Genomic DNA, 14,485 nt, shown 5'->3' with positions numbered 1-14,485 from the left:
TAGATGTACTTTAGGAGTCCCACAAAGCTCCAAGCTTGAGCTGTTATTGTTTACTTTGCTTCATATTAATGATTTATTCAAATGACTCAGTCCTTTAGAAACTTTCAAAAAAAAAAAAATCAAGGAAGGATCATTTTAATTCATACATCATCTATGAATCAGGCACAGGGATTTACTTTTAAAATCTTTTAAGTTATTGGATGCCAACAACCTGTTTGTGTAATGTTTTCAACAACCTGGTGATTCATTCCAGTGAGTTTCAGACGGAAGAGGAGATTAAAGTTATAAGCCGCCTTCGAGAATCCACTGTTATTCAAGGGTCTGTTTCGTCATTCGTGCATCGTGGTAAGAAGTCGCTAAAATTTGATCCCATCTTCAAAAATTGTAGACATCCAACATCTCATCTGTAATTGTTACCAAATAGATTTAGAAGTGTAGCTCCTTCTGAACCCTATGAAGTGGAATCTAGATTTGCTTTAGACAGCCAAAAGGTCGAGAAGGATGCGTGCTAGTTACGTGTCAAAACAGGGTCTCTTGTTTGTGCGCCGGCGGAGTAATGTGTGTGGATCCACTGTGCATCTACTGGCACTCCACCGGTCTGTCGGCCAGTTATCCCAACAGTAAGAGCAGCCTGGGCCTGCAGGGAGGAGTGCGTTAGAGACACAGGTACAAACAAAGATATCCTGGGGCAGGAAGTGAAAACACTGTATGAATAATCCTACGATTTGGCCGTTATAAAATGGTTTTTGTTGTGTTCGAAGCCACGGGCCGTAATGTTGCTTAAATCGTTGGAAAAAGTAACCGAGGATCTGGTGATTATTTCTTTTCCAGTGACCTCCTTAAAATATTTCAAAACATGTCGATCTATAAATTTTATAAATTTATAAAGTTTAATGGTCACAGATAAATTTACTGAGCTTGAGCTATTTTGCATCCACAAGCTCGTGTCGATTGTGTAAATCTTAATCAATTGGCTGTCCAAGGCTCATAACGACATTCTCCAGAATACTTGAGCATACAATCAAACGTGTTTGTACAGAAGGTGCTTGTGTACACGGGGGGTTGAGAAATAACACAGTCATTTAAAGATTAAATCAGTGTAGAAAGTTTATGACTTTAGCATGTTTTGGTATATTTACGTGTGTGTGGACAGCTGGGTCATTAATATTTACTCACTAACATTTCTTAGTTGGATAAAAGTGTTAGCTTTTGTAATCGTTCACAGAAAGCCAGTGGATGTTTAGGCTGCTGTTGGTGGACCATTAAAGGGGCACCAGGTCAATGGGTAATGCTCCGGCTGCCCGATGTCCATTAGAGTATTGCAACACTCTTGGCTCACTCTGCCGAACACTATTTTAAGACTCTTGGCCGTAGCAGCATGTCCGGATCCCTTCACTATTCTCCATCACCCTCCGCCTGTGGACGGCTTGTGCCAGGGTCGCTTTGTCCTTGGCTGCATAACACATAGTCCGAGCTCTGTGTTTTAGCTTCTGCAGAGAGATTAAATGGCTATCTTGATAGGGGACACACAGGAGTTCAAAGGATACTTGATTGCTTTCCAATGATACCACATTATTCCCCATTGGAATGACAGTCTGACGTTAAGTGGCAAAAATACGGATTTTAAAAGTCACCTGTCCAGTAATAATATTTGATGTCGACAAGACTGCTCCCCGGTCATGACACCTTCCATTATGGGGTGGTATATAGACATTGTTAAAATAAAAAAAAGAATTTAAAAAATATATGATAAAATACAACATTGTTTGTAAAGCTAGCTAAGAATGGTCAACCCCACTTTTTTAGGGGAACAAATGAAGCCTGAACAAAGAAAGTGATAGTAATGTATAGTTAGTGCACTGAAAAAAAAACACACACACACAACGCACCTGGATATGTGTACTGCATTCCAGGTACCTGAGAAGTGGGAACTCAGAGTTGGGTTTGACCTCCGACCCGAGGTAACAGCGTTCTAGTTAAGAAGTCCGAATTTCAAAATGGCCGATATCCATAAACATTGTTTGCAATGGCTCTTACAAACATCATTTTTTTTTAGATAAACACCACTTTCAATTGGTTCAGTTTAGAGTTGCAGGCACTACATGTTAGGATTGATTATTAGACACACTTTTTCATGTGTGTCTTATATTTACCACATCTTACTATTGCTGATGTGATGAGCAGCCATATTGAAACAAGAGGTCTGCTTTGCAAGTCCCAACTGGGAGTTGTGCCCAGTTTCCCAGTGGGACATCTGATTCAGAGGGCATTCAAGTTAGTTTTTTTCGACTGGAAAGTTGGAATTTCCTAAATCCAGCCACAAGTGGAATGCACCATTAGACATCAGAGAATTTAAATATCCACCAATTCAATTATTATTATTTTTTGCTTGTTTTCACTGCTTCAAAAATCTATGAATCTAATTTAATATTATTTAATACTTTGATCAGATTTGAGCCGAATTGACCAACACTAAACATAGACAGCAACGCAGTTTGAGTATTACTGAAACCTTTGTTCTATTTTATTTTATGTTTTATTCAAAGGCAGATGTTTACTATTTTCTGTGCGCAAGGAGGAGGGACTCGCCCTTGGCGGCATTCATGCAAACACCGCCTCTGACTCCAATCGATAATTAACGACAACGCGAACTGAACCTGGCTGCTTCAAAGTTGCTCACGTGTCTTTTGACAGTAAAGGTTTAGGCGACGTGCAGGTAGATAAGGAGTCGAGCCACGCGAGGGACGGAGCGGATTTGTGAGCCAGCTCACCTTCCCTCCTTTCTCTCCTCCCCTCTTTTCTTTTCCTCTTCTGACTGAGGCGCGAACAGTCTCTCTCTCTCTCTCTCACTCTCCCTTTACGGAGGCAGTTTGCAATTCCTGCTCTTCATGCCAGAGCCTGCAGCTGTCTCGGTTGCGTCCCACCGCCACTGGTGTGGGAAAGCTTCGCGACGCATGGAGGAACCGACAGCAGATTTAGTTTTTCCCCGCACCTATAGAAAACCAGAGGATTTTTTTTTTGTAACTTTCTAAACTATTTCCTGCGTCGTAAGGAGACCGAATGAAGGGATTTGTCAGCTGAGACGCCCCGTCCGAGATATGACGGAAATCTTTTTTGTTGTTGTTGCAACTGTGAAGGACACTGTATAGGAATGTGGAATATAAGTCTCTCTCTACGGTAAGTGCTCCGAAATGTCCATCACTACGTGTGTTTAAATTCTTGATTTTTGCCGCCTTGTTGTTAATTAAGCATTTTAAACTCAAAGACTGAATCGAGATAAGATTGGTCATAAATTTTTTCGCCCTTCTTTTCTGTCTAATAGGACAAGCTCCCGCCCCTGAAACCATGACCACAGCGTTGAACCAGACCTCCTTCCTGAATGAATCCATCCAAAGAGGATGCAGCCTCACCAAGACAGGTTTCCAGTTCTACTACCTGCCCACTGTTTACATCATGGTTTTCCTCACTGGGCTGGTAGGCAACAGCCTGGCCATCTGGATGTTCGTCTGCCACATGAGACCCTGGAGCAGCATCTCCGTCTACATGTTCAACCTGGCCCTGGCTGACTTCTGCTACGTCCTCTCTCTGCCTTTCCTCATCTTCTACTACTTCAACAAAACCAACTGGATATTCGGGGACGTCTTGTGTCGCCTCCAGCGCTTTATATTCCACGTGAACCTCTACGGAAGTATTCTGTTTCTCACCTGCATCAGTGTTCACAGGTACACTGGCGTGGTGCACCCGCTCAAGTCTCTGGGCAGACTGAAGAAGAAGAACGCTGTCATCACCAGCGCTCTGGTGTGGTTGATAGTCGTCATAAGCATGTCCCCGATTCTTTATTATTCCAGGACAGGTCCGAAGCGTAACCTGACCACTTGCTACGACACGACCACTGAGGACGAGCTGCCGGGTTATTTCATTTACAGCATGACTTTGACTGTGTTCGGGTTCTGCGTCCCGTTCATCATCATATTTTGCTGTTACGGCATGATCGTCAAGGCGTTGATCTACAACGACATGAACAACGCGCCGCTCAGGCAGAAATCCATCCACCTGGTCATCATCGTGCTTGCGGTCTTCGCCGTCTCCTACCTGCCGTTCCACGTCATGAAAAACCTGAACATGCGGGCGAGGCTGTACTTCCAGAGCCCCGACATGTGCGAGTTCAACAACCGCGTCTACGCCACGTACCAGGTGACGCGGGGCCTCGCCAGCCTCAACAGCTGCGTGGATCCCATCCTTTACTTCCTGGCCGGGGATACGTTCAGGAGGAAGCTGTCACGGGCCACCAAGAAAACCTCGAGGAAGGGGGACACCGTCCTCCAGTCCAAGAGCGATGAGACGGCTCTCAATAGTCTGGCCGAGTACGTGGAGAACGGGAACCGCAGGAACTAACCAAGGTGTCCTTTTAGTTCGGGAAACAGATGGACTAGGAGTAAAGAAATGCACTGTGGACTAAAGACTATGTAAAAATGTATCAGATGATGGCTAACTACTCCACACGCTTTGCTGACAGTCGCTTGTCAGCATTGATAAGCTATCGTACTGTACTGCCATGTATTGTGTCGTTCTCAAAATACTAGAGCCATTACTTCGTTTTCCATCATGCAGCTTGTGTTGCTTACACTTCGGACTAAATGAACCCCGTGAAGACTGGCTGAGGGGAAACAGATTGTCGGACAGGCAATAATCCGTTGTCCATCAATATCTTCGGCTATGGCTTAACGTGAATTGTATTTTCTCAAGCCACTTGCTGATGTTTAATCAATACCCATTTAGCAAGGTGAGAGATTGCGCCTGAGGAGTCGCAGGCGGTGTGAATGGCTTTTAGACGAGAACGTGAATGCACTGAGCCTGTGGTTGCTGAACAGATGTGCACAGCAGACATTGTAATGCACTATGAGCTGAGACTATCTGCTCTTTACCTGTTAATCTTCAGGGGGAGTTTGCTTTTTTTTCTTTTTTTTTGTCACCCAGTATGTATCACTGTTGGAGGTCAGTGTGTGGTTTTCTCTGAGGTCAAAGTCTACAAAGGCTCGTTTTCCCTTCTAATCGCTGTCACAGAAAACAAGGGTAAAATTTGCAGTATTTTTGTGCATCTGATGCTACAGTTGTTTTTTTTTCTTCTTCTTCTAGGTGTACTGTACAGGATGTTGTGACTATTAAGATTAGTTTACTTCATCATGTGTATTTTTTTTTACTAACTTGGAGCTTTTCTAATGCATAAGTCCAGGCTGAAAGCAGTCCAGCAGGGTGAAAGCGTGAACGAGTGACTCACCTCAGCATGTTCTAACTACCCTTGCATTCATTGCAACATAGAAAATCTTAGTCACAATTCTTCGCTTGCTTTACAGCTCCATCAACACGTTGAAGATCTATTTGTATGAGATACCTCAAAAGTGAATTGTGCACTGTGTCCGTGTTTGGCAGACAGTCTTTTAGGTTTTTTTTTTTTGTATTTGTTTCATATTGGTTGTAAGCCTTCTTGAGAAATGATTGTGAAAACTCTCTCTCCGTGTTTTGTGTAGATGTTTGATGTTCGAAGCCTACTAATTTCTGTGTCATGGCCTGTTTTAAGTATCAAAAAAAAGGAAGTAAATCTGCTGTGCAAGACATTTCTTGGCCACATGCATCTTTGTCAGTCTTTTTCTCTGGTATTGTTTTATGAGCTACCAGCTCAACATGGACCCGTATGGATCCTAACAATATAGAAACTATGAGAACAATACCACATTGTATTTGCACATTTTTGTAAACAAAAAAAAAAAAGAAAAAGGAATGGGCATGGTCTAATAGTTTATGATTAATCATAGCAGTGAAAATGATACAAATTGCAGTTATTTTTATTTAGGCTAACTACAAAAGTGTGTGTGTTTTTGTCAGCTCATTCTACCTTTTTTCTATATTAGTCTTGTGTAAGGATAAAATCAGTATAATAAGCTATTATTTGTTGTTTAGTTAGTCAGACTATTTGCTCCGCTTGAACAAAAAGTGGGCTCAATGAGCTGTTCAAAGCTTGTCAGCTGTAGGTTTAAAACAACGTTACCATAATAAGGTAAAAAAAAAAATGGTGGTGCTCATTTAATTTCCTCGAGAAATATGTCCAGACAGTCAGAGTTGCTTTACTTTTAGTATAGGAAAGCTGTGATTGGAAATTATGTGTTTAGAGATAATTATCTTCTAAAACTTTAAATCACCTTGATACCAGTAACTGGCCTAATGCCAGTATTTGCAAAGTAAACAGGAAGCTTAATAGCAGTCAAAAAGATGAGTTGTTCAAGCACTTTGACCTTGATAATTTCATTGCAGTGGGGTATTTTCCAATAATTTTCTTTTATAAAGTAAAGAAAACAACACTGGAAAAAGAAAACCAAATACCTACTTTATCTCTTTAGTTAGAATATGGCTTTGATTTAGCATGATTTAGCCATGTCAAGAAAGCTGTGCAGGATTTTCTTTGCTTGGCAACAAGCTAACAACACCAAGCAATACTAGCTAGTCACAATACATTTTTTGTATTTTGTTTTTAGACACTTAACATGTTCATAAACTTACCCTGTGTAATAGCATGGTCATAAAAAATAGTGAGATAAAAAAGAAAGCGTTGAAAATTCAAACAGTCACACTGGAGTTGTGATCGATGTGAAACTCTACCATCTTGAGAGTTTTGTTTTCAGGCAAATGCCAGTCCAGTTTTGGAACTTAAACATGAAATGCCCAACAGTATCCTTCAGCAGAATATACAATAGTGTATGTTTTTTTTTTCTCTTTTTAGTTGCCTTTTTGAATAATTTAGAAGTTTTGTTCTGTTTCTGTTTTACCAAACCTGTTAGCATGCTCGTGCTTGGTTAACGTTAGCATTTGTGCTAAGGTTGTACTTGTTATGCAATGATACCGCAGGCCTAGATTTTTCTGCAGGCCTCAGTCTATTAAGGAGCAAATAATTTCTACAAGTAGGAAGATGCTTGGAGTTGTTCTGCTCTGATCAGGAATCCTAATCTGTCAAGTTTCATAAGAGTGACATGTCCAAACAGGGATTAAAATAATAATAAAAAGCTGTCTTAAAACAGAGATTTCTAAAACCTAATACAATGCTTTAAGAACATAAGATTTAAATGGCATGATAGTTATAAAATGGAAGTAGACAGAGAAAAAGTGGCATTGTATGTTAATGAAAAATTGAAGGGGCAAATCTCCCTAGTGCATCTTAAGACATGTTATCCACAGCAACAAGATCAAAATGGTAACTTTTAGCTTTACATAACGGCTCAAAACGAGTTGCAATGAATGCAAACACATCCCTGAAGGTTGCAAGGACAAATTCGTGGCGCTTGGTCCACCTCTGTGTTCTTCCTCCCACTCTACCTCAGCACCGCCGCCGCTTGACTTTCTCTTTCAAGTCAGCCAAGAGGAAGTGAGGGGATGAGGGAGGAATAAAGAGTGGCACCTTTTTCCTCTTGGCGTATACTTAGACGGCCTTTGTGACCATCACAATGGCACAGAACTATTGATGCAGACAGGGGTGTGAAGCTGTAGCCAAGAGCCCCGTGGCTGTTGTACAGTCTTGTGAGCACAGGAAGCCAACAAACTCTCCTCTTGAGAAAAACAAGAAAAAGAAAACAAGCCCATGACTACAAACTGCTTTTGATTTCCTGGCTGTAGGCTGCAAAACTGCATTGACTTGCCTCAATGAATGCGTGTGTATGTGTTTGCCACCGCGTTGAGAGATCCTGGGGGCAGCGTGGACCTCGTTGTGGTGGGTGGCTGTTGTCTTGAAGCATGCCTCTGTGACGAGTTATTTATCCGTGCAGTAGCTACACTCGACGCTCCCGAACACATTTTTTTATTACATGACAGGAACGCGAGAGCCAGGGAAAGCCAGTGCATGCACTTTGTGAACATGAGTGTCGAATTTTGACTCAGAAAGTTGGGATTCTCGCCAGCGTCTCCTCCCATGCCGCCTTTCATCTCTTTTCTCTGACATGGTTCTCTAATTCTTCTGAATGAAACACTGAAAAATGAGCTTTTGTTCACCTAACTCTTTGGGGGGGAGGAGGGGTGGGAAGAACTCAGTAACACATAAGCACAAGTGGGAAGAGCTGTAGATGAAGACTGCAGCCGGGACTGATTTTACGCTATAATGCTGACCTTTGTAATTTACAGTGGATTCCTGGGACCACATCCATATCGATCGCAGAGCAAACCGTCCGCTTGAGCTAAACAGCTTCTGATGACCACAAAAAAAAAAAAAAACCCTACATGCATTCAAAACATTAACGTGTGGTCTTGATGAACAACACATAGTCCAAATAATCACCAGGGAGCCACTGTGACGTGGCGAGGAATCAAATTCTAATGCATCGCTCAACCGCGTGCTAAAAACTGTAAGCTGTGGTTTTATAATCATTTCAGCTGTTACGCAAAGTACAACAGTAACCATACATTTCCACATGTAATATTGTAACAGCATATCGGTTGCTCAATGGGTGTCAGGTCTGCTCGTCTGCAGCTTATCCCCCCACCCCCACTGACACCTTTTTTTGTTTTGCTTTGTTTTGTTTTTCATAGTAAACGTTTTGGGAGATTTGTAGAGAAATTAGTTTGGTGCCGTTCCTGTGAGACACTTATCTGCAAGCGGCTTCGTCTAAACGGGGGAGTGAGACGTCTTAAAGCCTCTAAAAGCGTCGTTCAGCAGTAATGGTTTCCTCACAGATGGGCAGGTTGGTTACTCAAGCCTCCGTGCTAATGCAGCCGCATGCTGTCAGGTTGGACAACAGGACGCTGCTCTGGGATCAGGCGCGTGACAACGCAGCTACTAAAACTCTTAGACCTTACCGATTTATTTGATGTCCAGATGTTGTTAAAATGTTTGTTCCCCCCCCCTCCTAATTTCTATTGTTTTCGCAACTGTTTTCTTTAAAAATATAGCACCTTAGAAAAACACCTCATTTCGTCTCATTACAGCCACAAGTGTCATCCTGATTATTTCCGAAAGACCAACACTAAAGTGGTGCATGACGCGAATGAGGAAGTCTTTTTGCATTTGTTTACACATTCAAATCTGAAAAGTGTGGTGTGCGTTTGTATCAAGCTTCCCTGAGTGAGTATTTATATACTTTATATACTCAGCGTCAGTGGTTTTAATTTTTTTTCTCACAGCTGGGTTGCTTCAAAATCAAGAACTGCAGGATTTCAACTTTATTTTCTGACCTACGAGACAAGACGCCTCTGTTCTCCACCCAGGACTTCGACAAACTGCTCCAGAAAAGAGTAGCTACCGAGATGAAGATGTATCAACTTAGAAGTTGGATACAGAAATGAAACAACCTTACCAGTAATTCACAACAGTGAACGAACTGAGAGAGAGCAAATTCCTCCCTGAGTCTCTCTCGGTGCGAAGCCCAAGAACAATTCGCTTCCCTGAAGTCAAACCAGTTAACTGGGAGAACACATTTGGGTGATGAAATCTGGCCAGCATTACGTCATTATGACCTCGTCAACCAGCAGAAACCCATAGTCAGAGCAAGTGGCGGCAGCATTCCATCTGGGAACGCGGGGATTCGGCTAAATAACAGATTTACTGCGCTCTCTCAAAACTCGGCATCCTTGAACGCGATATAAAGTAGCATTTTCTCAAGAACAAACTCAGCTGAAACCTTTAATTAAGTTTACATTCCCATATAACATTCATCTTCCAAAGGAATAACAAGTTGAAAGACGGCTTTTGTTTTTAAATTTCGGACATCATTAATTCCACGGATGCCGTTAAAGTGGTCTGGCAAATGATTCACCGGTGAGAGGAGAAAGAACGTGTCCAGTAGCTGAGAGAGTGGCAAAGAATCTCTACTCCCGATCAAAAGCAAATTCTGAGAATTAAAGTCAATCTGTAGATCACCATCAAGCACATTAGCGATGCTATACCCAATCGATACCACTCTGGAGAAAATGACTCAATGATTCTACAAACTCAACCTAAACACATTTGAAGAAATGATACAAAAGTAATTTTGGCCAAAAAAAATAAAATAAATAAATAAAAGCTACATCTTTCTTTCCAAAAGATGTTTCAGGCACAAAAGAAATCAAATATTAAAAAAAAAAAAAAAAACTTAGCCCATTATTTTAGGAAGGTGAGACTATTCTAACAAAACGATGTTTCTGTTTGTAACGGTTAAGGCTCATGGAGCATAAATACTTTTGTACTATATAAGGCTCCAAATTAGGTTAGCATTTTTTTTCTCCCCACTACTGTAACGTTATCGAATGAAATTCTTCCCAACTCCGTGTCATAAGCGGCTCGCACCGTGTCTGAGGACGCTGAGTTCAGTATTAAGACCGATAAGCTCTCAGCGTCGTTTATAATGTGTGTTTACACACAAACTGGTTCGGTGACTTTTAAGGAAAAAAGTCACTGGACCACTTCCAGCTGCAGCAGCTAAGTAAACATGCTGTAAAAATATTTGAAGCAACTTTTGGTTCCATTAATTCAACGCGCTGCGCTGCTTTGATGGATATTAACTTATGTTTACTGGCTATCTGCAGAAATTGGACCGAACCAAACAGTGCAGTGAGAGGTCGGTCCAACAGTGGCGATGCGAGACTGAAGCGACTTGTTTAGAATATTTTCTGCAAATTCTTTTTCCGAAGGCTTTTCTGAGTTAACAGTTTGCTTCCGAGACAACAGATCCAGACTCCAAAACCCGATGCATGTTGCCGGGTCGGTGAGGCCCACACCTTATTCACTATCAGAACAGCTGAGTCTGGTGATGCATTTTCAAATGCAAAGAAGCACGTCCACGTCTTGCGTGTTCACTTATAATCAACATGCCAGTCAGCCGTCTCCGTGCGATAAAATGCACCGGATCACTGCCGCTCCCCCACTGGATGGACATGCGATGCCATCAAACATGACGCCGCAGTTCCTGTCAAAGCCAAAGTGAAAGAATGACAGGTTACAGAGAAGACTCGGCTGTGGGAATAGATTGATTTCCCATAAACCTGTCTCCCAGGCGATAATACCGTCAAGAAGTTTGTGTTTTGGCCCATATGTCTGTACCAGTGGCGGATTATTTGGAGTTCCAATGAGCAGGAATAAATTACAATACAAAAGCAGCAAAAGCTTCGGAGAGTGGATAAAATGTATCCCTTGTGATAAACTGCCAGGATCTTATCTTTTTATTTTCTCAGTGTAATAAATAACCAGTAATAAATAACGTGAGACACACAGTACCTCCCAAAAACATTGGCAACATTTGAATCTTTACACGTTTTTGTCGTGACGGAACTGCAAACTTCGATGGCATCTTTCATGATTGACAAAAGCATGTGGAGTTTCAAAGTGGGATCAAATCGATATATGTGCTTGAATTTTCTTTTTAAATACATATTTAGGCATACGCTGCCTGGACAGGTCATCAGTTCATCACGCTGCAACACAGAGACACGAAGAACAAGCAACCAGAGTCCAGGAATACGCAAATATTGTATTTTAATTGGGTTTTAATATCTGTAGCTTTATGGTTTGTAATTGTCAGTGTGTTTTTCTATTTTTTATTTTTATTTTTTGTATCTCAGAAGACATACCTGGTTGCATACAAACAAACATACTTATGCTTTACTTTAAGACGTATTTAAAGTAAAGTAATCTACAGTGTGTACGTAAGTGTGGTTAACTTTAAACTGGATCTGCTGGTCGTTTGTGTGTGTGTGTGTGTGTGTGTGTATGTGTGTGCGTGTCAAGACTATCAGTTTTATTGTGTTTACATATCTATGCTGTCATCGCATCATGGCCGACGCCGCTTGTTAAACCCACTGACGGCTCGGGGCTCTTCACATTAAAAGCCCTTTGAAATCAAAGTCTTGATGATCTGGCTTGTTTTTGCGCCCGTGGCGAGATCTGAAGCCGTGGAATTGCCGTCTTTTTAATGTTGTCAGACAGGCATGGTCGCAATCTGGATTTGACACTCGCATGAACAAGCACAAACAGCTCATCTCCTTCCGAGTAACGCGGCAAAGACAACCGGGAATCGCTCCTGCTTCTTTTCTGTACCGTCACGCTTTGCCGTCTTTCGAGTTCTGGCGCCAGAAGCAACACGCAGGAGGCCCCGCCAGAGCAACAGGAAAGAGGGCGTGTGAGAACGTGGCCGTGTTTTTGGCCGTCTTTCAGTTTATGATCAATACCTTCGCAGCCGCTGTTGACAGTCGTCATCGATCAGCGTGAGCGATCGGCTTATTCCTGGCCGTCTTTCAGCAAACCCAAATCTGTGATTGCGTGCCGTCGGATCAGAAACGAGCCAGTCCCGACTGTCCAAGCCCCACGCAGCATCCCAACGTGTTTTTGTTGACGTTGCACTCAGAGTGACTCTTTTTTCTTCTTCTTCTTCTTCTTCTTCTTCTTCTTCTTCTTCTTCTTCTTCTTCTTCTTCTTCTTCTTCTTCTTTCTATGATTTCCGACTATTTTATATTCGTAATGAAACTGCTTTGAGACTCATGAATCAAAGTGAAAACCGAGTGATTTTCAAGGAAGCCGTTTTCCACACAGCTTGGCGGGGGTTTGGTAATGAGAGAGCAGATGAGCGGCTCCGCGCGATAAGAAAGATGGGAGGGTCCCGCTGCTTTGGAAAATAGAAAAGATGCAAAGATAAGGGCTGACAACAAGAAACCGAGAAGGAAAGTCAAACAAAATGAGAAGAAGGCATTTAAAAAATATATATATTTAGATAAAAGGAAAAGCAATCATGGAAAGAAACTTTAAAAGTTGAAGCAGTTTTATTGAATTTAACCATTCAACCTCCTTTAAGAAGTCTGTTTTTTAATCACTCTGCGTAAATCTTCTGAAAATTGATATTTTTTGTCAACCACCATCTTTAGGTGACCCTAAAGTTGTCGAGTTTAGTTTCTGAGAATGCAAAATTCAGAAAACCTATTTATTTATTTATTTATTTTGGCGAAGCTATTCTTTCTTTGTGCCAATTTCATGTAAACATTTCTGAACCTTTTCAGAAGGCTTTTGAAGAGTAAGGGACAAAATTTACTGTATATGTAGAACTGGTTTTAATTTCATGCTCCTAATTTGCACAAAAGCTGAAGAAAAGACATGTCGCCGCTGGCATGGTGGTGTTTTGTTGAAAGTTTTCATTTTCTATTTTGATATTGTTATTTGTTTTGGGAGGTGATGTATTTTTGTTTCTACTTTTTCTCAGACAAGATTTTAGGAAATTTGAACAGGGCCTTGATGTTTCCTTTGGTAGGAAATGCTTCTGTCTCTAATCAGGCACATAGAGAGTAAAACAAAACAAACTGCTGCTGCATTCAAGGCATAACCAGAAATTGCAGAAGGAGTTGCAGAAATTCCCTCAGCACCTGTTTTGCTGTTGGCCTCCTGACGACTTCACCGACTCGTTTGCTTTGATGTGCACGGTCCTGCACAGATCTACAGATTGAACCTGCATCTGTAAACTCGCTGCAGCTCAAGTGTTTGAATGAGTCGATGCAATTCAATGAAAAGGCGACTCAGCAAAGTGTGAGTGAAAGGCTGTGCACATCTATACAAACAGTTTATTGTGCCTCTTTAATATTTACATTTCTGACAATTTGGTTTGTTTGTATTGCAGTTGATTGTGGGAGATACATGAAGCAGAAAAACAATTTTAAATTTGTTTATATATATATATATATATAAAACCTAAGAATTTGACAAATGTGTACACTTTTTAGATGTGTTTTATATATTTCTTTAAATAAAGCACGTTTCCAGATAAGAAAAAAAAAATTTGAAAAGAAAAAAAAATAAATAAAAAATACCAGAGGAAACCAAAACAAACAGAAAAGATACCATCTCTTCTTATCATAGCCTAAAATATTTTTGCTGAAAAATAAAGCATAATGCGCCCGCTGCCCATATGGCTGGTTTGTCTTTCTGCAGATTAGAGAGGTTTGCATAAGGGCAAGTTATATCTATTACTCCATCCAAGCAGTGTGTCACTGGGTGGGGTTCCAGAGATTACATCCGTAGAAACAGAAGCAAAATAACTTGCAGAAAGCAGAACCCGCCATTCAAACATGGACGAGAACATTGACTCCATGTCCTCCCATGAAGATTCACGTCTGTTTAGATCAGTACAATAAACTTCTGCATTTATCAGGGCTGTTTACATCTCAACATAGAAGACCACTAGAAGCTGGGAACACGTCCCACCCGCAGTCCCTCCACTATCGCTCGTTAGTCATTCAGAACGGCCTCTCACAGGAGAATGTTGACTTTTAAAAGCCCATTAGTGTCCCTGGGAAAGGCTTGGGAGAGTGTAAATTTCCCCTGCACGTTTAAATGCTTCCTGTTAAAACAGAAGGAGAGGAAGTGTTCCTGCTGGTCAGCACCGGTGGTCTGAACAAGTGGCGTCCATCATTATAGGTCAGCTCTGCATACATTTTTGAAAATTCAAGTAGAAATTCAAGAAATTAATTTGTGTCCCACACAGAAAATGAA

The 14,485-nt window shown here is 41.4% G+C and overlaps 1 protein-coding gene across 1 annotated transcript; it reads left to right on the top strand.

Annotated features, from left to right (window-relative positions):
- The first annotated feature begins 2,708 nt into the window (after positions 1-2,708).
- On the top strand, positions 2,709-5,618 carry p2ry1 (purinergic receptor P2Y1). The gene is made up of 2 exons (XM_007566678.2): positions 2,709-3,177; positions 3,323-5,618. Exon 2 carries the CDS (start codon positions 3,346-3,348, stop codon positions 4,393-4,395), a length of 1,050 nt encoding a protein of 349 aa, XP_007566740.1. The 5' UTR covers positions 2,709-3,177; positions 3,323-3,345; the 3' UTR covers positions 4,396-5,618.
- The last annotated feature ends 8,867 nt before the right edge of the window (positions 5,619-14,485 follow it).

The sequence above is a fragment of the Poecilia formosa genome, unplaced genomic scaffold, assembly GCF_000485575.1.
Source record: "Poecilia formosa unplaced genomic scaffold, Poecilia_formosa-5.1.2 Scaffold197, whole genome shotgun sequence".
NCBI lineage: Eukaryota > Metazoa > Chordata > Actinopteri > Cyprinodontiformes > Poeciliidae > Poecilia > Poecilia formosa.
This window is presented reverse-complemented; position numbering and strand designations above follow the sequence as displayed.